This window comes from Myxocyprinus asiaticus, chromosome 48, assembly GCF_019703515.2.
Source record: "Myxocyprinus asiaticus isolate MX2 ecotype Aquarium Trade chromosome 48, UBuf_Myxa_2, whole genome shotgun sequence".
Classification (NCBI taxonomy): Eukaryota; Metazoa; Chordata; class Actinopteri; order Cypriniformes; family Catostomidae; genus Myxocyprinus; species Myxocyprinus asiaticus.
Window position 1 is genome coordinate 25,710,895 of NC_059391.1, and position 25,002 is coordinate 25,735,896.

Here is a 25,002-nt window from a genome sequence, read left to right on the forward strand (position 1 = left end):
CACACAAAAAACAATTTTATAATGTGGTAGTGTCTCAATACTGGTGTGCAGTCTTCACACCATCCATTTTAGAATGCAAAATTAAAAAATCCACTTTTAATTTTTTTTCTAAATTTGAGAATTACTAAAATAAAACAAAGTTTTAGATTTCTTTTTAGAACATAACATTTCAAAACACTTTTTTGGGGGGGGGGGGGGGGGGGGGGGATTTTCTATTGACTAGTTTCAATCCGTGTGGCAGAGGACGAATCTCAGTTGCCTCCGCATCTGAGACAGTCAATCCGCGCATCTTATCCCGTGGCTTGTTGAGCGCGTTTCCACGGAGACAGTGCGCGTGTGGAGGCTTCACGCTATTCTCCGCAACATCCACGCACAACTCACCACGCGCCCCACCGAGAGCAAACCACATTATAGAAACCACGAGGAGGTTACCCCATGTGACTCTACCCAGCCCAGCAACCGAGCCAATTGGTTGCTTAGGAGACCTGGCTGGAGTCACTCAACACGCCCTGGATTTGAACTCGTGACTCCAGGGGTGGTAGTCAGCATCTTTACTTGCTGAACTACCCAGGCCCCCTCAAAACACTATTAAGAGTTATATGTTGCTTATTTTAATGCCTTTTTACAGTTAATACAGTCCAAAAAAAATTTAAACAGAAGTAAAAAAAAATAATAATAAAGCCACAATTGTGGCAGTAATTAGAGGAAATTTAACGTCATACATACTGATCCATTTTGTGGAAAAATTAATATTCTCAGGGCCAGCAGTTAATGAGACTAAATCGTTCTATAGTTTTTCCATAACTGTATTGCAAAAAAATTACGCTGAACCAAATTAATGTTCATTCAGTATGAGTTTAATATCATCTCGCACAGCTGAATGCTCATCTGACCACTACTTACAAATTTGTGTTTGTATGTACTTTTAATTTAGAGCGTTTGTTTAAGCTCTGAAGGGCTTTTCCTCAGTATTTACAGTCTGAAAGATCTTACAGATCCACAGCGCTTTATGAAACAGTACAGAACATTTATCTGTAATAATTTGTGGTTGTATGTCCAGTCCCTGAAAGTGATTTTCTAATGATTTGAATGAAGTTGAACTGTTTACACTGATGAAGATATTTCAGAAATGCAAACTGAGATCTCAATGTATGTGTATGAAACTAAATATGCCTCAATAACTATTTGAAATTTAATCAGCGATGAGCTTGAGCATGAACCATGCTGGGTAAAAAAGTAAAGACATAAATTAACATTTGTTTACAAAGATGTGCACCAGTTATTTTTGTTGGACTGTCAGGTTCTGCTCGTGTATCTGTCTTTTCAGAACGTAAAACTCTTGAATAAAGCCTTGTGAGCATTTCTAACTCCCTTTTAGAGTTGTGCAAAAGTTCAATCTGAAACAATGCAAACAAAGTATTTTATTTTACACAACATTTTCAGCTTCTGTGGATATAAGCATCACATCACAGCAATTCGAGTTTGTCAGCCAAAAACATCTACACAGTCTCCATTTCAATCAGGTACATGATCGTAGATCCTTTGACTATCCAACATACACAGAAGGAATACTGACCAAATGGCTGATGTCAATACTGAAGCGAGCGCAAAAGGGACTAAATTCACACACAAGAATCAAGCATCTTTGTAGTAATTATTAAGGTTGATCCGCAACAGGAAGTCCTCCAGATGAGGCTGATAGCCTTTATCAACCAGTTTGGTCACCACTGTGAAAAAACACAAACATATACACTGGGATTAAGAGAAAGGTTTATCCAAAGGAGTCATATCATGGAAAACAGGCATTTCTAGCTCTTTTGAAATAAGCAAAAGAGTTTGATGTACAGTGTAGACATATGCAGAGGTGGGTAGAGTAGCCAAAAACTGTCCTCAAGTAAAAGTACAATTACTTCTAAAAAATAGTTACTCAAGTATAGTTTAGCTATAGCTGTGGTAGTTTCCAGTACCCCCATGAGGGCGCGGAGTAAAATGCATAAATACTGCTTATTTTATGCGGGACACGTGACAAAGCGCACTGATATATTGCTGCACTGATTTAAAAATGTACACTTAAAAACTGATGTAATAAGAGCCCATATTTACAGAATCACCCTGAAAATTACCATCTCATTATACAGAAAAGCCCGCGTAAGGATTAGAGCAAAAACTAACCTCAGCGTGCTTCCTTAAGTTGGAGCTGTGATTTTTATCTTGAAATATAAGCTTGTCTTGGTGTTATATGAAGGCACTGCATGACGAAACTATTCTTTTTTCACTGTGCGGAGCGAAGAAAGTGTTTCACTTTGAAGAGTTTGATGCTGAGTGACAGTCTGTGACACCGGCTCAGCGCGCGCAGCTGTGTGAACTTCCGCTCTCATAAAAGTCCCATTCAATAATCTCTCAATAAATCACACATTAATTCAAATTAAACCCAGTAATGTAACGACAGTAACGCCACCCAATGTAAAGTAGTAAAAGTAAAAAAAGTTCATTAGAAATTTACTTTAGTGAGAGTAAAAAGTACCCACTTTTAAACCTACTCTAAAAGTAAATTTTTTTCCCAAAAAGTTACTCAAGTAAATGTAACGGAGTAAATGTAGCGCATTGCTACCCACCCCTGGACATATGCCTTTCACAATGCAAAGCTCCCAGAACATTATATGGAATAAAGCTTCAAAAATCAGTCATAACCATGGGAAAGTTAATATACGATCACCCATGTTAGCATCAAACCTATTAAGTATTCAAAAACTTGGTGGAGCCAAGAGATTAGCCGGTCATTTAGATGTAGACGTCTTAGCAAAGGTATATTAGCAAAAACAGCCTGTTTAGTTAAAAGGGTCCGAGAGAGGGTGCTGTCATGTCAATTGTCATGAAAATTATAATAGGAATCTTTTTGGTGCAAGAAGCCTTGACGAACATTATAAGTGGACTAGCTGTTGTTTTACTATGACGTCCGAGCTTCTTGCATTTCTCACCTTATGTATGATGATGATGTATAGCTTAGTTGTTTATTTGCTCTGCAGGTGAATGTGAAGACAGAGCAGGCAGGTGTGAAACTCTAATCTTATCACCCAATGTACTCTGATCTTTCTCTCACTGGTGACTGCAGTATTTGGCCGTATCTGATGAAACACCTGCGTGAATGGCTCACCTTTGAACAGGAAGCGCGAGTAGTATTTGAAGGTGTTGTATGACTGCTGCATGGCGATGAAACTGGGGTGCACCGGCTCCCCCTGCTGGAGCTGCCAGGGCTGTGCGATGAGCTGCCCGCGGAACTTCAGGATCAGACTGAAGATGCTGTGAATGATGTTCATAACGGGAGCCGCTTTGTCCGTCAACAAACCCCTGTGAGAGAAGAGAAGCCAAATTAGCAGAAACTCTTTCAGTTATTTTGTTCAAAAAAAGTCCAGTGAAATGTGCAATTTAAGGTCGCAAATTTGCCAATGTACGCCAAAAGTGTAGCAGACATAGTTTCTTTTGATCTCTACACATTAACATTATATTTACATTTTTAAAATAAAACTGTGGGGTTTAAAAGTCTGAGACCACACTGAAAATCTTGGATTCAAAATCTTATTTTACTCTTATGTTGTGTTCCGTTCAATTTGACCTGGACATTTGTATTTTTTTCTTAATCCAATTGGAATAAAATTCCTTGACTTTGTTTACATATAGTATCTGAAAACACACACACACAAAATTTGGAACAATTTCTTTACATTTTATTGGTTTTATTTCACTTTGTTACACTTGTGTTCCCGGTCAAAAATGACCGGCCACTAGAAATGAATGGATTAGACTACAAAATACAGAAATATTAAGTGTTCAGGAGCATCGCATTCCTTTAGATGAGCACATATGTGGATGTGTTTTTGCACACACAAAGTCCTCAGACATGTGTGCACACACAAATACTCAACACACATCATGCTCTCGTGAGCATCATCTTTCCATGTACAATTTTTGAGGAATATTTCAAGATCTAATCATCATATTATGTTGCGTTTGGGCTTGTTTGAATCAGGATAGTCTGCTGTATATGTCATTGTCAGTATTCTATGTATGTTTCGGGAAGTAATGAGGAAAAACGTGACAAAAAGACACTTCTGTTTATTGTATTTATGTGTGTCTGTGGGAATTTCATACACTAATACTCACTGCAGTTTGGCTTCTGAGTGAAACAAATTTGCTCACTGCATTCTACTAATTGAGACCTTTTCAACGATAAACACCACATCATCTTTTTCATGGTTTTACTAACTCTGAATATAATTGTTGTGATGATAAATTTGCAAATGATGAGAACGAAACAGATCTAATTTGTCATCAAATTAAAAAGCATTATTTATGAATTGGTAGGATCAGCTATATGCGTTGTAAAGTTCAGATTCTAGGCTTTAAAATGACACCTACTTTGTTCAGATCAAACTAGTGGTTGATTAATTTAGGCTATTATGTAATAATATATATATATTTTTTTCTCCACAGAGAATGCCCTCCACTGGCCCAGTATAAGCTCAGTTCAATAAATCCTTCTATTAATAAAAATTCCAACAATAAAAATTTTCTTTTACAAAACCTGTCATAATTACTAAAAAAAAAATTGTTAAAAAGATCTAGTGCAATATCTTGTGATAACATGCGCAAAATGAGAAATGTATAAACAATCTTAGGAGAGTGAAAAACAAACACAAGAGTTAAATGTGGAAATAGAAAAAAGCTTTGGGATTATTAAAAACATGAAACAGTAAGAGTTCAGTGCTGTTAAGAACTCTGTGTGTGGTTTCCTCTCACCTGAAGATGGCTCTGTTGAGGTATTCTGCATGTGTGCGGTGAATTGCATCCAGGTCATTGGCGCTGCTCAGTTTGTGTGTAAACTCACTCCAGGACACCTGAAGGATCTGATTAGCGATGTAACCCTGGATGACCTTCACAAAGTGCTGCATCTCGTGTCTGTACAGCTGAAGCTGATGAAACTGAACAGAGCGACCAGCACCTTTCACCAACGCTGAGAGGGAGAAGAGAGCAATTGTTCAATTTCATACTCTATTTTAAACCCTAATGAGCTGCCTAGCTGTCTGCATGTACCAGTAGCTGCCTACATAGACAGCTACCTTATAAGGCAGCATCCTACATTGCAATAAACCCTAATGGTGTGACTGATTTGAAGCGCTCTTCACTTTGTGAACGGTCACTCACAAGCACTAAACTAATAGAAGCTTATTATGATGTTGAGAGTTTTAAGCAGGACACGTTTATTTGGTACACAGTATGGGATAGAGAAAGGAAATGAATGGACAGAAATCTCACCGGTCCTCTTGAGGTGAAACCAGACGTCTCGAAGAGACCACACCATGTGTTTCAGCTGCAGCAGGAAGGAGAACAGCCTGTTATATTTATTCAGACAGCTGTCTGTTATGACAATATTCACCGGCCAGTCCACCTACAGACAGAAACAGAGAGAGATTGTGACAATCTGTCCAGCTCATAAAAGAGAAGATACGAAGACAGAACACATCTCTATACCTTGTAGCGGAGCTCCAGACAGTTCAGTGAGTCTGGAGCGTGAGGGTGGAAGATCTCAGGGAGGTATCGCAGTGCAAACGTAAAGTGAGACGCCAGGTCGCTGTCGCTGTGGACGCTGTATTGTAACGCTTTGTTCAGAATGGAGTTCAACACCAGCGGCGTCAACAGTTCCCCAGGAGTCTGACCACTGCCCAACTAAACACACACACACACACACACACACACACACACACACACACACTCTCTTATTTAGAAAACTTTCACATGCTGCACATTATAAAGCACTTTTATTACAACATGGCTCTTTGTAATACTTCATTCTGATTGGTAAATTTGTTTTCCACAATAAAATGCTTTTATATATTGTGCTAAACTGTATAACTGTTATATTCAAAATGAAATACTAGTGTACTGCATACTGCGAAGTATATAATGTATAGTGCATACTTTAAAAATGTTATATGTGAAATAGTACGTAGTATATGCAATGATAGGGCTGGGTGATATGACTACATATATATATCGTGGCAACGATATAAAGTGTCAATTGATAGAGAGTTTGCTATATCGTGTATACTGCGATATGTAAACAACCGTGTGTGTATCGTGGGCTTATCTATCGGTGGGCAGGGCTTCACGTGCGACTGAGAGAATTTATGAAACATGGACAGGGTTTAAAAAAATTTCGGTGGCCACCCAAGCAAATTCAAATGACATTCATCTCGCGTTCGGTGCTCCATACGCACTTAATATGCTTCTCATCCGACACTTGCATCAGTGTTTCATGTGAGCGTAAGCATGCAAGTGCGTGCAAGTCCAGCAGGCTTCCCGATATTTACAGGAGAGCGCAGAGCGGGATCACTCACGATACTCAATCATTTCTGACCCAGGAGAAACCTTGAGAAAAACATCTCCACCGAACGGGACAACTTCTAAACAAGTCAAGAAAATGAAGAGGAGCTTGTCATTAAAACAGATGCGACATCTGTGGTGTCCACAAAAGCAAACTCGGAGCAGAAAAATATAATATGCAAACTGTGTCGCACAACATAATACAAGAAATTAGTTTTACCTCCTCAAAATGAAGCATGCAAAAGAATATTGTGAAAGCCAAAAGATGCACTCCACATTAATTCGTCCATTATTTTTTTCTGCAAGAACTGTTTATTTTTTCTTTTTTACTTATGTATTATTCCCTATGTTGGATTGCTTTGGGAAGATCTTGAGTTTCTTGAGGAAAGTTTATAATTATAATAATAATATGGTCAACAACATAGATTGAAACGTGGCATAATGTAAAATTCTGCATTATGGTAAGAATGATTTAAAACCAATTTTAGTTTTTTTTTGTACTTTGACTATTGTCAAGCTCCAAATAAAGAGAAAAGTATATAAGAGGAAATATTTGGAAGTATTTAATTCACTGATTGAATTACCCAAAAATAGATATTACAACATGGTTATTTAATACGTGAACCATTTTTTATTGATTTCCCCCCAAAATGTACTATATCGTTACATACATCGTTATCGTGATATAAAATTACTCATATAGTGACATAAGATTTTGGTCATAATCGCCCACCCCAATGCAATGCTAAACGTTTCGACAGTTATATGCACCGTTGTTACATAAGTTGTACGTTTATTTCAGTGATGTCTACTGTAGATATTTCAAGTTTTTTGCATTTATAATTTAATTTTGTTAAAAAAATGTCTTACCTTTTGGCAGTCCGATCAAATTATGGGTCAACAAGGAGACGTTAAATTTGTGGTTGATATTACTTCTAGTTTATTCAACTTAGTTGAGTGTATTGTGGGATACAGTATTCCATGCAATGCAATCTGTTTGTATGCTTATTTTTGGCAAAGTAGTAAATGCATACAGAAAATGTACATTTAAAAAAAAAAATAGTATGTAGTATTCTATTCCGAACTTAACCAGAGAAAGAGAACAAGACAGAGAGACATGCAGAGATCTAAGAGAAGTGTCCTCTTTTTTTGGACTTTGAACGTATTTTTCAGAATACAAGTTGCATGTTTTTTGGTCATCCAAAAGGTCCTGCGCAGTCCTGCGGATGCAGCTTCTCTGTGTTTTTTTTCTGTCAACTCGATTTTGATCACGCGTGACTTGTATATTCAGGTGCAGTGTATTTTACAGAACTTCACTGTGTTTTTGTAAGATAAATGTGTAAAATCAGACTTTCATAAATTCAGACCTTCTCGAAGAGTTGATCGCTCAGAGACAGTGCAAACTCTCCATCCTCCATTAACAGGAAATGCCTCAGAGTCTCGAAATGCTTCTCCACACCCAACTCCACGAAAAAATAATCCACCACTGCCTTATTCACCATCGACACACTGAGAGAAAGCAAGAGAAAGGGGTTTTCTAATAAAGTGCTTATAATATGAGGGCCTTTTTGAAGCATAACAGATTACTGTGCTGTTTGTAGTGTACATACTGTGTTATCAGTGGAGTGGTGACCGAGTGTTTCATGAGAACAGGAAGTGGCATCATTTCACTGAGTTGAACAGCAGTGGCATCTGTGGCATGGTGCAGGGAGAGATCAACAGGTAACCCGTTAGGACCCCGTGTCACCTGCTGCAGGAGCTCGGAGTCTGGAGCCGCAGCTAGACCAGGAATGAGAAGAAAAAGTTCTCAAACCATGAAACAAATATATAAAGTAGAACACATGGTAGAAGAAGTTCATGGTATGTGCAGGTGGCTCTACTCACTCATCAGGCTGTACGAGTCCTGGTACTGCTCAGCTTGATATTGCGAGGCCAGGCTGAGAAGATAGTGATCTTCTGGACTCTCTTTAGGGGACAGGCCCAATCCCAGAGCCCAGGCAGAGAGACCCTCGTCCAGTGAGAACAGCTCACTAGGGGGCACTGCATTGCAATCAAACAAATAAAAACACAACAATGCAATCATGTGTGTTTCCTGTTTATGTATGACCAAAATACATCTCCTGCTTGGTAGAAGTTTCGTTTAAGTTATTTTTAAGAAAAAAAAAGAAATTTACCCTTAGTTTTTCATCATTTTGGGAGACATAAATTAGTAGTTAGGCCTATGTGTTTATTGTTTACATGCATAATGTGCACAGCTTCTGAATTAAATAAAAATTTCATGTTTCATTTTTGTTGTTTTTGATCAACAACTGACTGTTAAGATCAGAAAGGGTATGAAAAGAGACATTATCAATAAAAAACTGATTGCATTTTTGGACACGCATTAAACGGAACGAGTTAAACCAAACTTTTACTCACAATACACAGTGAAAGGATCTCGGTGCTAAACTTTGAATGTTAAAAGATCAATCTTGGGATTTTAAGAATCACAATTAAAGGAACAGTTCATCCAAAAATGAAAATTCTTTCATCATTTACTCACTCTTCAATCCCAGATGTGTATGACTTTCTTTAGATTTTTAGAAGAATATCTCAGTACTGTAGGTCCATACAATGCAAGTGAATTGTGATTTTTGTAGCTCCAAAAATCACATAAAGGAAACATTAAAGTAATCCATAAGACTCCATTAGTTAAATTCATATCTTCAGAAGCGATATAATAGGTGTGGGTGGGAAACAGTTAAAAATGTAAGTCCTTTTTTAGTCTAAATCTCCACTTTAACTTTTACATCTGAAAGTCACATGTGGTGCCTGTTTAGTTTCACTTTCACATCAGAAAGTGTAAGTTAAAGTGGAGATTTAGAGTAAAAAAGGACTTAATTTTGTTCTGTTTCTCACCCACACCTATTATATTGCTTCTGAAGACATGGTTTCCTTTATGTAATTTTTGGATCTGATCACAATTCACTTGCATTGTATGGACCTACAGAGCTGAGATATTCTTCTAAAAATCTTCGTTTATGTTCTGCTGAAGAAAGTCAAACACATCTGGGATGGCATGAGGGTGAGTAAATGATAAGAGAATTTAAATTTTTGGATGAACTAGCGCTTTAATAGGAAAATCTGTATTTTTATCCAGCTTTAATCCCTATTACTTTTTATTAAAATCATACATTTTGTTTTATAGGTTAAACAAAGCTATATCCAATTCTTTTCGCACATCCCCTGGAACCTGTTTACCTGGAACCCCCCTGGGGTGCGCATATGTGCATGTAAAAATATATTGGCTTAGCCTTTATTTAAGATAAATTGCCCCATTTAAAAAAAAAAAAAAAAAGATATTGCATTTGTAATACAAGTAAAATGTCACTAGAAAACTTGCTATTTTTAATGAATGGTGCAATAAAACCACTCAAAATAAATGTTAATACTTTTCGTTGCCTATTATTTTACATTTTGAAAGCAGTTAAAGTTGCAAAATATATTGTGGAAAGTAAGAATTCGAAAGTCCAACCAAAATGATCATTTATGCCTTTCGTCAAACAGATACAGTACATCAGTAACCTGTTTTGTAAATATTTTCTCACCCTGGGTCTCTGTGTTGTCTGGTTTCTTTGAGCTATTTGATGCTGGGTCCAATTTGGCCGGTCGTCCATCACCATACAAGCTCCCAGGTACCACACCTCCAACCACACAGCCCATTCCAAGAGCAGAGTCTGAGGAATGCCCAAGGGCACTGCCGGGAAAAGAGTTGGGCCGAGTGGTTTCAACACCACTGACCATGCACCCGATACCCAGGCTTGACTGTGAGGAATGTCCATACGCACTGCCAGGCAGGGGAGAGGGTTGAGGGTCAACCCCCGATACAACACACCCAACTATTAGCGTGGAGTCTGAAGAGTGTCCGTAAGTGCTGCCGGGCAAAGGGGCGTGGGGCAAAACTTCACCCCGAACTACACATCCCATGCCCAGGGTGGAGTCAGATGAATGCCCGAAAGCACTGCCAGGCAATGAGAAGGGTGAAGGGGCAGTAACTGGCATCACACAACCCACATTAAGGGTGCTGTCTGAAGAGTGCCCATATTTGCTCCAACGTGGGCGAGAGTCAGCGACATCTGAAACAAACTCACCCACCTTTATATGGGCGTCCGAGGCATGCCCATGGATGTTAGGGGTGAAAACGTGGGTGGTTACCTCAGAAACATTTTCGCCTACCCTTATATGGGCATCAGAGGCGTGGCCATGGACGTTAGGAACAAGAATGAGGGTAGTTACCTCTGAAATGTGTTCACCTACCCTTATATGGGCATCAGAGGCATGGCCATGGATATTAGGGGCAGGGATGAAGGTAGTTACCTCCGAAATGTGTTCACCTACCCGTATATGGGCATCAGAGGCGTGGCCATGGATGTTAGGGACAGGTACAGGGATAGTTACCTCAGAAATGTGTTCACCTAACCTTATATGGGCATCAGAGGCATGGCCGTGAATGTTAGGGATGGGGATGGGGGAAGTTACCTCCGAAACATGTTCACCTACCCTTATATGGGCGTCTGAGGCGTGGCCATGGAAGCCAGGGGCAGGGATGGGGGTAGTTACCTCAGAAACATGTTCGCTTACCCTTACATGTGCATCACTGGCGTGACCATGGATGTTAGAGGCTACTAAAGAAACGTGTTCTCCTAGCCTTAACTGGGAATTGGAGACGTGGTTACGGACATCAGGGAATGGCATATGGGCATCAGAGCACGTGTCATAGAAGCTGATGAGAGGAGACATAGAGTGTTCTTCCTCCGGCTTGCTGACACTCTCACAGGACTTGGCTTCCTCTGTTGGCTCCTGGGCAGCCTGCTTTGGCTCTGAACCTATGCTGGCCACCGTGGGCGCTGTCCCTGTCTCTTCTGCTGCCTGTCCCTCTGCATTTTGGCTCCTTTTCTCTGCCTTACAAGGTCTCTCTTCAGTGGTTTGTGTGGGGGTATCCAATTCCAAGTGGACTGAGTACTTGTTCTGCCCTGAGGCAGAAGAGCTGCCCAGCTGTACAGAGCTGTCTGAAGGATGTCCATGAGCACTAGCTTTTGGCTGACCAAGGGGCATCTCTGCAGTGAACTGGCCCAACTGGAAGCTTGATTTGGACACTTGTCCGTGCAGACTAGGAGTAGGGATGGACTGTGGTACCTCCGAGACGTTTTCTCCAATGCGTATGTGGGAGGTCGATGGGTGTGGCAAATGTGGGCGGGGTTTCTCGGGGGAGAGGACACGATCAGAATTTTGCAGAACGAGAAAAGAACTTCCTGTCGACTCAGGCAAGTCTGAGCCAATGTCATGGAGGGCCCGGGTCATGGCACCACTTTTAGGACTGCATGGAGGCTTGGGGAGGAAATCAGCTATGTCAATTTCTTCTAATATCAGAGCTTGAGTTCCAACAATGCCTGGAGGGCAGGGAAGAGAAGAGAATTCTGGGACAGCAGGATCTTCTTCTTGCACTGTTTGATTCTGTTGCTCACACAGCTGAGATTAAAATGAAAATACAATAAACACAAACAGGTGTTGGTAGACATTAATCTTCGGATTGTATGTGAGTGTCTTAAAATGCTGATTTAAGATCAGTTTTGATTTAATTCAGTGTAATTGTATAGATATAAAACAGATATATGATAATAGATCAGCACTCTACTTTTGAGAATTTTAAAGACAAAATTCAGTGTTTTGTTTTTTTAAGTTCTTTACAAAAGGAACCTTAACTGGCAGGTGTTAATTGTAGCTCTATGTCAGAGAGTGTTTGTAAGAACAAGGAATCAGAAATCACATGCATAAGGGGAACATGTTTGTATGGAAAGAACAGAACACCGACCTCAGTATCTTCGTGTGAATGCTCATTTTGGTGGGACGTTTCTGGAGGTGGGCCCGCATGACCAAGAGGAAACTTTTCCAATTTCGCCTAAACAGAAAACATTTATGACACCTCAGATAAAGACTGCCCCTGTCTCTTTATTTCAGAATATTATGTTTACAGGAGATGCTAAGGATAAGGATTTTTTCTAATGGCCCAGTCGGGCCAGTGCTTCAGATTTTTACTTGCCCTGCCAAAATTTTCACTGGCCCCAACACAAAAATGAAAAATAGCTGTTTTTACCACCATGGCTTTAAAATAATGTGTCCAAAGCTAAATATTTTGTATATACTGTATATATTACGTTTTTAAGACTATTTCCCCCCAAATTGTATCACATTTATAATTTGCAAGATATGACTTATGCCTAATGTAACTCCATCTACTGTAAGTGCTTTACAGATATAAATTCATAAATACATCATATTAACCTCAGCCGTCCTGCCATTTACACGTGTTTTTAAGTGAAGAGTTCTGTGAAGCAAAGGATGTGTTTTCGGTCACCTGTTTAGTCATGCTGTCAACTGTAGCTTTTTCACAAGCAGGATAAAAGATTGTCACTGAGCTTAAGATTTGATTATTGACTGAATATAATAAAACATATGAATTCCTGAAAGAGGAGACTTTGCTACAAAATCGGTTTTAAAAACGGTTTTAAGTAGTCATCTTCAGCCTGCAGCTGAACAGCTCTGAAAATAACAATAGCCATAGTGATCTTGCTTCTTTTCATATCAAACGGCATTATCATGTCGAATTCATGATAACGTTTTGAACCATTACTTATTTAAATGTATTCTTACATTTTGGATACTGAGCAGCGCATGATTTCCAGCCATGTGTATAACCGGTGTTTAACAACGTTTATTGGGTTTCAATCAGCGCTTCATCTCTAAAGGCAAAATAATGAAAGAAAATTCGTTTTTTTTTTTTACTATGGGAACAATACTTGTGCTCTGTCCCTTTGCGAGGTCGCGTGCACGTTAAACTGTGTCTACGCTGCATGGAGATGGACAGTCCAACAGAAATAAACTGTTGATTTCTTGTGTTCCAATATGTGGAATACTAATTTTCACCAACATGTTAAATTGAAAAAATAAGGGAATTTCACGTACTGTGAATAACGTGTGGGGATACATAAAATGTAGCGTAAGACGTGCAATCCTGCTGAGAAAATCTTGAAGTGGGTTTTTTCCCTGCTATTTTCTACACATTAGTAATTGCTGCTGCTAAGACACTTGGAAATGAGTGAGGACAGTTCTAGGAGAGCGCGCTCAGTGTCTGCACGCTCACACAACTGTGCCTCGCCACGTCCAGTATATTATGTGGTTGTGCGTCTTCGCGAGGCAAATATAATCACGCTCTCTCGTCTCCGAGTGCTCGGTTAGAAGAGTTTGTTCGCTCTGTGTATTTTTTTGTGCTCTCTCACTTGTTATAAATGCAGCACTGGCCCGATCGGGCAAGTGACAGTTCTTGCACTGGCCCAAACCTCTCTCACACTGGCCCCGGGCCATCGGGCAGTCCTTATTGTCAAGTCCTGCAAGCGCTCAAAGGATTTGTTCATACTGGCAGCCCAAACCGATTTGTCTGATTTTACAAAAATGCACCCAGCCACATTTATTTGCTGTTTGAAATTAGATTAATCAGATTTGGTACAACTGGAATTCAACCAAACAACCGATGTGTAACATCAGACCTGTATGCTTTGTTGGTCACGCTGCAGGAAGTTCACTCTGTGCTCGTCAAGTTTCATCCTCTGTACCTTCCACATGGCTCTGAGTTCACGTCTGGCAGCCGCTTCCGATAACTGACTGTATTGAGCGATCAGGTCCATCCTGAGAATACACACATTGCAAATACACACATAGCAAATACACCATCTGGATATGCACCGTTAGAACCTCTAGCCTAAATATAACTATTTTTCATGTGTGTTACTGAATGCAGTCCCCTGATGGCTTTACCGTGCCCGGCGCTCCAGCTGCTCCTCGAGGGCCTGCAGTCTCTGTTCTCGGTCTCTGAGCTCTCGAGTGTAACTGAAATCATCTTCCTGTTCTTTCCGTCTTACAGCACTACGCCACTGAAACCACATTCATATAGTCAGAACTGCTCCTGTTGGCAGTTACCATTCCAATCCTGTATGTTGTTTTTTTAGGTATAGGTATAGTTCACCCAAAAATTAAAATTCTCTCATCATTTACTCACACTCATGCCATCCCAGATGTGTATAACTTTCTTTCTTCTGCAGAAAAAATATGAAGATTTTTAGAAGAATATTTCAGCTTTGTAGGTCCATACAATGCAAGTGAATGGGTGCCAAAATGTTGACACTATAAAAAGCAAATAAAGACATCATAAAAGTAATCCATAAGACTCCAGTGTTTTAATCCATAACTTCACAAGTGATATATATATATATATATATATATATAGATCAATATTTAAGTACTTCTTTGCTAGAAATTGTTCTCTCTGCCCGGTAGGGGGTGATATGCATGAAGAACGTGAATCAACAAAAACAACAAGAATGTGAAAGTAAAAGTAGAGATTTATCATAAAAAGGACATAAATATTGATCTGTTTCTCACCCACACCTATCATATCGCTTCTGAAGACATGGATATAACCACTGGAGTCTTATGGATTACTCTTATGCTGACTTATGTGATTTTTGGAACTTCAAAATTCTGGCACCCATTCACTTACATTGTATGGACCAAAAGAGCTGAGAAATTCTTCTATAAATCTTCATTCGAGTTCTGCAGAAGAAAGTCACACACATCTGGGATGGCATAACTGTTGTTATAATGAAAAGGGTTTCATGAACATTTTTCAAAATTCTCGAGTTGTGAGAATATAATGACAGAATATTTATTTTGGGGTGCAATATTCATTTAATCCACACACACACATTCCTCACCTCCTGGTCCAGCTCCAGCTGCTGTTTCAGCTCTTCGAATCGCTCTCTCTTCTGAGCCTCTTCTGCCAGACGCTGTGACACCTGGCAGCCTGCAGGGGGCGAGAGAGAGAACAGCTGTAGACTCTATATATACTGTCTGATCTCTATTCATCAACCTCAGTGGGGAAGGACCCCCTCTGTCTGTTTGTTCTGGTAAGTAATGCTTCACCTTCACAAGGTGAATAGTTGTAAGCACTCCTGGGCCAATCATAAACAGATTTTGATCTGGTGCAGACTCTTAAGCAATTATTGAGTGAGTTCCTTTTGACAACTCATAAACTGGATAATGAGCGCTTTATACACTATGAAGCTTTATACGGCTTCCCTACCATCTGATCACTTCTACAATGCTTCTAAAGAAGAAAAGTTTGCAAGGTTTCTGTGATTATTTTATTGCCGTTGTCTTTACAACCTTTATGGAGACTGTGGTGCCATTATCTCATTACCTAAAAGCAAACTTCGGTTAATCACTTTTATGTCTCGGTCAGATGTCTTTTCCTATTTAAGTGGCTGGTTCTTGGCCAGAATAAGCTTCAATGTGAACCAGAATTGAACAGTCCGACCATGTGAGACTTAGTAAATGTGTGTAAGGTGTGTGTATGTGAATGGGGTTGGAGGGGAAAGATTCCTGACCTCTGATTCTCTCCAGGGTTTTGGCCGCTGACTCTCTGACCTGGTTAATGAGCTCTTGTCGAGCCTTTTCAGTGCGCAGGGCCTAACGGAAGAAGATATTGGGGGGGGGGGAATAAGGAAGAGAGAATTTAACAGAAAACAGTACAGCTGCTTTTAGATGAGAGGTCAGAGCGTCCTGATGAAACTGGGTTACTGGACTAGGTTTTTTAAAATCTCTTCTGTGACCATCAGCTCCACATTGTTACTGGGTCTCTAAAAACAGTCAAAAACACTACAGTGTTTTAACTTTGTTAAAGGGATAGTTCACCCAAAAAGGAAAATTCTCATCATTTAAATCACCCTCACGCCATCCCAGATGTGTATGGCTTTCTTTTTTCTCTGTAGGTCCATACAATGCAAATGAATGGTGATCAGACCTTTGTAGCTCCATAAATCACACAAAGGAAACACAGAAGTAATCCATATGACTCCAGTGTTTAAATCCATGTCTAGGTGTGGGTGAGAAGCTGAACAATATTTAACTCCTTTTTTACTCTAAATCTCCCATTTAACTTTCACTTTCAGATGTGAAAGTGAAACTAAACAGCCACCACATGTGAAAGTGGAGAATTAGAATAAAAAAGGACTTAGTAATCTGATTTTCACCCACACCTATTATATAACTTCTGAAGACATAGATTTAAACACTGGAGTCTTATGGATTACTTCAATGTTTCCTTTATGTGATTTTTGAAGCTACAAAGGTCTGATCACCATTCACCTGCATTATATGGACCTACAGAGCTGAGATATTTTCTTAAAAATCTTTTTGAAGAAAAAAAAAAGAAAGTCATACACATCTGGGATGGCATGAGGGTGAATAAATGATGAGAGAATTTTCATTTTTGGGTGAACTGTCCCTTTAATGAAAAATATAATATTATTCATTTGGTGACACACAATGAGGTGCAAAGTCCACACTGAACATCTGGGACTCAAAATCGAATATATACTTGGAAATAAACTAAGTTTTAGGATTTGTATAAATTGTAAAGAAACTTTAAGAAGTGAAATTAATATGAAATACTTTTGTAGGTCACTACTTCAGTTCCAATGGATGAATTCCATTTAATTACTTCATTTGATATTAACTGTATAATTTATGATTTTTTTTTTTTTTTTTTTCATTTCAAAAACTGCAAAATAAGCAATTTCACAAATGGACTAATCATTCAAATAGCTTCATGACAGGTGCAGTACCTGTTCCTCCCTGCTAATGGCGCTGTGCCTGGCAATCGTCTCCATTCGACCACGGTACACAGCGCAGTCTCTCTCAATCTCCTCTACTTCCTGTAGAGAGAACGTCACAGCGATCCTGGGCACTGGCACATCCGACCAGAAGATGTAGTGCTGATTCACGGACAAAACAGAGTGTTAGATCTTCCAAGTCTCTGGTCTCATTTCCAAGTCTTAATTGTCTGAAATAGAAGTGTCTATTATTATGAAGCATTCAAAAGGCACCTGTGGGCAGCAGATTTTCAGCAGGTTGATAGTTTTTCCACACACGTACACGTCGTTTGCGATGTGTTTGAGAAACACAGGTACACAGTCCTCTGCATCACGTGAAATGAGAGTGTAGCCCTGTGTCCAAAAATTCTTATCTGCAGGAAAAGAGAGATACAGATAGAATACAGAATGGTGTTTAAACAGATGTTTGGGTTTCTCTATCTAGCCATCCATCCATCCATCCTAGGATTGGGACTTTCATGGGGAATCTGCAGTAAAACTCACCTCTGTAAGTTAAAAAATCTTCATTGACCTCAATCATGAACTCTTTATACACATCACGGAAGACACCACCATACACCCAGTCTGAAACAAACCTACAACACATATTACCACGCTATTACTTTCACTTGATGCAAATTTCACTGACACATTGTTTAAAAGTCAAAGTTGAAATATCTCAGCAGTTTTATAGTTTTTGTTTTGGCCTTGTCCATTGAGCTTCTTTAGGAAAATTTGAGATGGGAAATACATATTTATTTTCATCAGTAAATCCCAACTTAGTCTCACAGAACGAACGTTTCCATAACAAAATTTTAGCAAACTTCCATTTGCATTAGCAAACACACCATTCTGCATTTAGCCGCAGTTTCCTGGTGAAACGGAGTGGTGGTGGTGTAGTGGACTAAAGTACTGAACTGGTAAGTGGAAGGTTGTTGGTTCAATCCCCACAGCCACCACCACTGTGTCCTTGAGCAAGGCACTTAACTCCAGGTTGCTCCAGGGGGATTGTCCCTGTAATCAGGGCACTGTAAGTCGCTGTAAAAGCGTCTGCCAAATGCATAAATGTAAATGTAAAATGAACACTAGAGGCGCTACACTGTGCTTTTTATTCACTTTCACACAAATCACAAGTACCACAGCAGACTGTGACATTATAAACACTTTTTTTCACTCTATTACTCACATACTGCTATGTTATGATAACAAAACACTTTTACTTAATAAAAAAAAAAAAAAAAAAAAAACACATTTTAACGCTTGTATTACAGACCACCTACATTTACAGACTTATTCCAATGGTATTAGCATCCACGGTAGCTCGCCTGAAAAAGTGTTGGACTTTGAACTCGGAAGTCCATGGTTCGAGCCCAGACAAACACGCAAACTGACAAGTGAGACGAAAGTGTCATAGAAGCGACAAGAAATGAAGTGGTTGATACAGTAAATTTGCTTTTCATGTTGGATTTGCTTTTAGGACACTATGGGTTAGGTTTAAGTTTTAGGTTGGTAGGTTGGGGAGGTACTTTTTACTCCTCCCTAACCTAAAACCTCCAAACATTCACCTAAAAAAAACTCATCTGATTACAACACCATTTCACTTGCTTTTGGCGCCCCCAACTGGACATCTCACAGGGAAACTGCAACGAAACGAGTAATGACGGACGTAATTTCATGAGATCAGGCTGGTCAATCCTGTTCTGGTGTTCACCTCAAAAGGCACAGTTCATGTTTTCCCCCACCTAAACAGTCTTGTTATTTCAGAGGCAGAGAAATTTAAAACAATTTGATGAAAGTAGTCTTTTTTTCTTAGAATTATGTACATTGTTGAATCATGCATTATAAGGCCAGTGACATTTATAAAGGAAGTGAATAATAGAATCCATGTAGATTGTAAATAAATGTTAAAAACCCAGAAGAGAGTGTCTCACCGTGTGTATGGCTCACAGCTGCTCTTCAACAGTGACAGCAGCACAGGATGATTCTCATTACTGCAGTTACTCTGTGCTTCATTATACAGATACGAGAGCAGCTTCACACCCTGAACCAACACAGAGACATAACACTACCAGTTACATAAACGCCTCCAGACACCTCCAACACCGGTCCAAAACACTTCTTGTTGAAAACTGTCTACGCAGAAGTTGCGCTACAAATGATCTTTATCCGACTCTTTGACTAACAAGGTTGTAGACTAACATTTGTTACTTTTAATGTCACCTTGATATATCACAAGAACTACTATGGCAAAAAGTACTGTGTAAAAATATTGATTTTGAAATGCATTTCTTTATAGATCTTCATTTGAATCGATTCGTAAATCCCAAGATTGATGTTTTAGTATACTGTATGCACAACTCTCCATCTGTGATTTTTTACTCTATGTAGGCTAGAGATTTCACTTACCAGTGATAGAGTAGTATATTGGCGAAAAAGTTCAGCATCCTTTGAACTGCGTATTGAGAGTTTAAATTTGATTTGACTCGTTGCGTGTAACGTGTGTCCAAAGACAAGATCCACGCAATCCATTTATCATTGAATAATGTCACTTTCAATACACTTTCTGTTCTTTTCACTCAGTTGTTGATCAAAAACAACAAAAAATAAACATTTATTTCTAATTACATTATTTTTATTCTGCTTTCACAATGTGAAGAGATTTCACAATGTCACTATATTTCATGAACAATATCGCATGAACTACTCCATTGGACTACACTTAAAATCTCGTTTCTCTGCTCAAACCCCCATTCAAATTTTTCTTCCAGGTTATTTTCATAGGGACACTTTAAACTTTATTTTCTCACCATTCAATTTTAATATCTATTAGCTTCCTTTACTGTGAGAGAATGTTTCTAAAGCAGGAAAAAAAGCTACAAACCAGACACCTTATTTATTTATCTGTCAAAATCACTGAAAGCGTTTAGAATTATTTGTCAATGTTTTTAAAATTCAGTAAATGACGGAATTTTTTTTGTTAAAGCAACCTCTGAACTGATAGTTTTCTAAAAGATATATCTGAAGTGTCCAATGAGAAGGTTTCTTACTACAGGAAAAGTAGCTCGTCCAACACCTGTGATTTCATCCACACAACACAGTTCTGACAGATACCTGATCAATGTAAACAAAACATACAGTGAAAAGTTATTTCAGAAGCAGAGAAATTAGTTACATTTTGAAGAACGATTACAAAGACATACATTGTTTTCTTTAAAATAACTTGAACGGATGAATCATGCACAGTAAGACCAGGGACATTTAAGATTTGTGATTTATTAAGAATTTTGAATAATCACATTTATTAGGATGAAGGGGGATAGTTGTTAGTTACCTGAGCTGACGCCCCAGTTTACGGAAATGACAGCCGATTGTTAGAAGACTCAGAGAGGCAGGGGTGCTCAACACACATGCTCTATAGTAATGCAGGTACCGCCGCAGACATCCTGTGAAAGCCTGGGAAACACACACACCCACACGTGTAAAAAATACACTAACATCTTGCTGGGGAAGAAGAATCTGAAGGATATATAAAGCTGACACTAGATCAGTCTAAACATCTGCCTGAAGCAGCGTAAGAAATAACAGCACATGTCACCTGGAAGACGAGTCCCTTCTGACTGTCACTGCTCAGAGAGAAGCGGCTGAGCCGCAGGTAGTGTGTGCCGTACTGTGCCAGCTCACCCAGCAGTCTGGACACACTCTCAGGAGACGTACCGGACACACAGATATCTGGACGAACATCAAACTGCACACTCACCTGGAACAGAGCATAACACACAAAGAGAAAGGCAAAAAAGTCAAGTATTTAAGTTTTTTTTTCTTCTATAAATTATCCTCCCTGCCCAGTAGGTGGCGATATGCACAAATAATGCGAAACACTAAAAACAGAAGAACTCTTAGAATAATTTTTTTATATAGTAAAAAAGGACTTAAAATATTGATCTGTTTCACACACACACACACACTAATATCACTTCAGAAGACATGGATTAAACCACTGGAGTCGTATGGATTACTTTTATGTTGCTTTTATGTGCTTTTTAGTCACTATTCACTTGAATTGTATGGACCTACAGAGCCAAGATATTTTTCTAAAAATCTTCATTTATGTTCTGCAGAAGAAAGAAAGTCATTCACATCTGAGATGGCATGAGGGTGAGCAAATGATGAAAGAATTTTCATTTTTGAGGGAACTATCCCTTTAATTCAGCTACCTCATTGAGGGGAAATGTGGCTGATGCCACCCCGATCAACACATTGAGCACATCTTTAACCAGTTGACTCTGACAGTCCAGTGGCAGGGGCAGGAGGGGTGACGGGGTCTGTGTGGACAGAATATTCCTCATCTCGCCTTCCCACAGCCGGTACAGCTGATCAAACGCCTCCCTGCCCGCCTCTGTCAGGTATGGGGGCTCCTTCTGACCCGGAGGACTGAAGGAGAGAGAGAAAGGATCAGAAATACTGCCCACATTCAAGTTAAATCAGACTATGTTTTTAAGACCAATCAGACTGCTCTCTCTTTCTCACCAGCCGATGTTCTCCCAACAGCGTCGTCTGCCGGGTACAAATGTCCGCAGTGCCTCCCACATGTCAATCTCAGGACTGGGCTCTGACTGGGAGTCTGGAGTCAGATTAGAGGCGGACTGGAAGCCTTCATCTTCAGACTGATCCAAACACAGAGGAACCTGCAGATTATCATGGGGAAAAGACAATCGTGAAAAGGACAAATTGCTTGATAAAATAAAAGCATTCCATCAAAACATTTTGAAATTACTATAACCATCTTTCCACTGAAAAAGAGGAATTGTATTCTTTAGTTTTGAAGAGTTCAGAATAGACTGCCCAATGGTGACTTCAGCTTTTATAACTTACTCTAAAAACTAGGGATGCACCAATATAGAAAATCTGGGGTGATGAACAGTTGATCATTTGCATAATATATTATATGATAATTTATGTATGGTGAACAACCAATATGATGGCTGAAATTATAAATCTATTCGGCTTTGTAAAATAGCGTTCACACAAAAGCTCCAGTCTAAAATTTGAAATCAACAAGAAATTGACCCTATTTAGTTTTGTAATTCATAGACGCATTATTCTAAAGAAAAAACAAAAAATGTCTTTGTGATCTTTCATCAAAAAATAATAACTTCCTCCACCTCTGGAACAAGTATGGAACACCCACTTTTGACGATCAAGTCCCGTCCTACATTTTTCTTTAATATTCTGTTTCACTCAGAAAAAGTAAAATGGGTAGCGAATGCCATGCAATTTCATGCTGACATTATCGAACTTATAAAAACACTATAATATTGGCCATTACTGATATATTTATCTATATATTTCGTGCATTCCAACTAAAATCTGTAATAATGAAAACTGGATCAATTAAGCATCTTCACCCGTATACTCAAGCCAGTGAGGTCTGCGTTACTCGGGATGGGTGGCATGTCAAGTCGAATGTCCATATCTCCTGTCCTGGAATGCTGTAGGGCACCAAACAGTGACAGTCTGGTCTCTCTTTCAAACCTCTCCTCTGTGTCCGCCCTTCGGCCTAGTCCCGGCAGCCCAGTGCCTGGTGGCGCGTCCATGATGCTCAGCGTCCTGCAGATGCCCCCAAACACACCCCACTCCTCACCACAGATCAGAGACCACGCCCTCTCCTCTAACCGCTGCGTGTCCTGGCTCAGGTACCCACCCAGAGGGGGTCTGCGCAGAACGGGGCGTTCCCGCCGCATATAGTCATGACTGAAAGACAAAGGGGGCGGACCCACGGAGCCGGCAAGCTGCACCAGAAGTTCCAGGACGGAATCGAGCTCACACAGACCCGAAGAGGACGCCCCGTCCCGAAGCTGACCCAGAAGCTCCTCCAATCTCTCCGCCTCCTCATCACGACCTGAAACGCGCAGGTCAAATGTGATCATCAGTATTTTATTATGGGCGGGTGTGTTGGACAGGGCGTTTGGTGTCGGTTTGGATGCCCAATCTTGGAAGAGGCCTGCAAGCAGAGCCCCGTACGCACGCTTGCGCAGTGACCGACGCGCCGCGTCCCGCGAGACTGCCCCAAAACTGCGTCGTTTCCATGACAACCCAGAGATGCTGCAGTCGCAGAGCGCACCCAACAGCTCTGTGATGCTGCTGCTGTTGCCGTGGCAACCGGACATCTCAGTGAGAGTGAACGATCATGATGCAGTGTGACCTGTGCAAGACAAACAACATTTATGTCATTAAATATTGAAACGATAAAAATTAATTACTTCAGAATTTACATATGTCCTAAAAAAAGGATTTGTCCTTTATTTTGCTGGTATCCCTTCTGGGAGACTAGACTGGGAGCTGCTAAGACCAGCAAATCAGCTAGTTTAAAGTGTTTTTTTATTTATTTTATTTTTCAGCAGGGATGTCTTGCATTCTAAATGTGAGACTCTCGAGTAAGCTAAGAAAATGTGCTAAATAAATTGACACTTATTTCACATTATTATATTCAAGTATAAATTATTATATTTTGAATTGCATTCACAGTATTTATTTCTTATATCTATATTTATATTACTCTAGTCATAATATTAAAATGGACTAAGCACATATCTGCTGAGAATGAACCAAAACCACGTAATTACAGCAAACAGAACCAACGTGTGCTCATATATAAATCTCTCATGTTTATTAGATCGATAACTTGTTTATTTAGCAGATAAATAGACTGAAGTTGCTATTTTTAATACAAAAGCTAGTAAACAAACACAACCGAAGCATGCAAACGTCACGATATTAATCTCTATGTCTCTATTTGACCATTTACTCACTTGTAAAACGCAAGTTTCAGCTCTCCGAGCAGCAAATGTTCCGTTTTCATTAGACAATAAATATGTTTTAATAAAAATAATCATTTAATACACATACACATTAAACGCGATCTCCTGACAGACTTCCTTAACCGCCGCGCTACACACTGAAATTCCGCCCTCTCTCTAATCTCATTGGATGAAATTTCACAGACTCTGTCGTTCATAGGCTAAACCAGAAACATTTCTCTGTAAGTCCCGCCCTTACTCTTATCTCATTGGATACAATTTCACAGCTTCTGTCGTTCATAAACTAAACCAGAAATATTTCTATGTAAATCCCGCCCTCTCTCTAATCTTATTGGATAAAATTTCACAGCCTCTGCCGTTCATAGGCTAAACCAGAAACACTTCTATATAAATCCCGCCCTCACTCTTATCTCATTGGCTAAAGGTGAGGCCTCATGACGTAACCAGTTTCAAACGATAAGAGCGCCTGCTGGTGGCGTGGCGGGAATTAATCATGCTTTTGTTTACGAATTGAGGGAGCTGAACTGATTTCTGCATACACGTATGAATGTTAGGCTATATATAGATTATACATTATATATTTAGATATTCACCTTACAAAATGAAACACAAAGTACACATACCAAGCTCTCTCTTGTTTGCCTGACACTCATTCTCACGAAAATGTTATATCTCATTAGACAGTCAAGGTGACACCACTGCTAACTGTACATACTTCCGTTTTTATATGGCACTGGTTTCTGTTAGTAGATAAAGCTTTGAATACACTACATTTTTTATTCGCCCATAGGCTTCAAGTACACCATTAATTATTTATGATTAACGCAGCATTGTTTTGGTTAATGTTTCTGAACAGAATGCATAAATGCAGTTTCATATACAAAATTAAGGTATACATTTACATGCAGTCGTATAAATGCAGAAAACAAACCCTTTAATTTCACCAAAGGGAAAACTCGCCAAGAAGTGAACTTTATAACAAGTTCAACCAGAGCTCGGTACAGTTAAATCCCCAAACGCAAGGAACAACAACTCCATTCAGGTTCAAACTCACCCTC

The 25,002-nt window shown here is 39.5% G+C and overlaps 1 protein-coding gene across 1 annotated transcript; it reads right to left on the reverse strand.

The window, feature by feature from the left end:
- Positions 1–1,403: 1,403 nt before the first annotated feature.
- Positions 1,404–24,086, reverse strand: tubgcp6 (tubulin, gamma complex associated protein 6). Its single transcript, XM_051692554.1, has 25 exons — positions 23,936–24,086; positions 22,532–23,328; positions 21,654–21,811; positions 21,341–21,557; positions 20,722–20,883; positions 20,458–20,579; positions 20,174–20,237; positions 19,058–19,167; positions 17,631–17,722; positions 17,361–17,500; positions 17,100–17,249; positions 15,861–15,942; positions 15,189–15,277; positions 14,233–14,348; positions 13,965–14,103; positions 12,233–12,319; positions 9,969–11,889; positions 8,266–8,421; positions 7,992–8,160; positions 7,749–7,890; positions 5,530–5,724; positions 5,314–5,446; positions 4,798–5,011; positions 3,155–3,348; positions 1,404–1,727 (listed from the first exon to the last, which is right to left on the reverse strand). The coding sequence occupies exons 2-25, from the start codon at positions 23,291–23,293 to the stop codon at positions 1,636–1,638; spliced, it is 5,706 nt and encodes a 1,901-aa protein (XP_051548514.1). The 5' UTR covers positions 23,294–23,328; positions 23,936–24,086; the 3' UTR covers positions 1,404–1,635.
- Between the last annotated feature and the right edge of the window lie 916 nt (positions 24,087–25,002).

Bases quoted from the DNA above. Each gene is read 5' to 3' on its own strand.
- tubgcp6 (XM_051692554.1), bottom strand. From the start codon at position 23,293: ATGTCCGGTTGCCACGGCAACAGCAGCAGCATCACAGAGCTGTTGGGT. The intron at 15,278-15,860 runs GTCAGGAATCTT...CGCCCCCTGCAG, and splicing joins AACCCTGGAGAGAATCAGAG to GCTGCCAGGTGTCACAGCGT. The intron at 5,012-5,313 runs GTGAGATTTCTG...TCTCCCTCTCAG, and splicing joins GTTTCACCTCAAGAGGACCG to CGTTGGTGAAAGGTGCTGGT.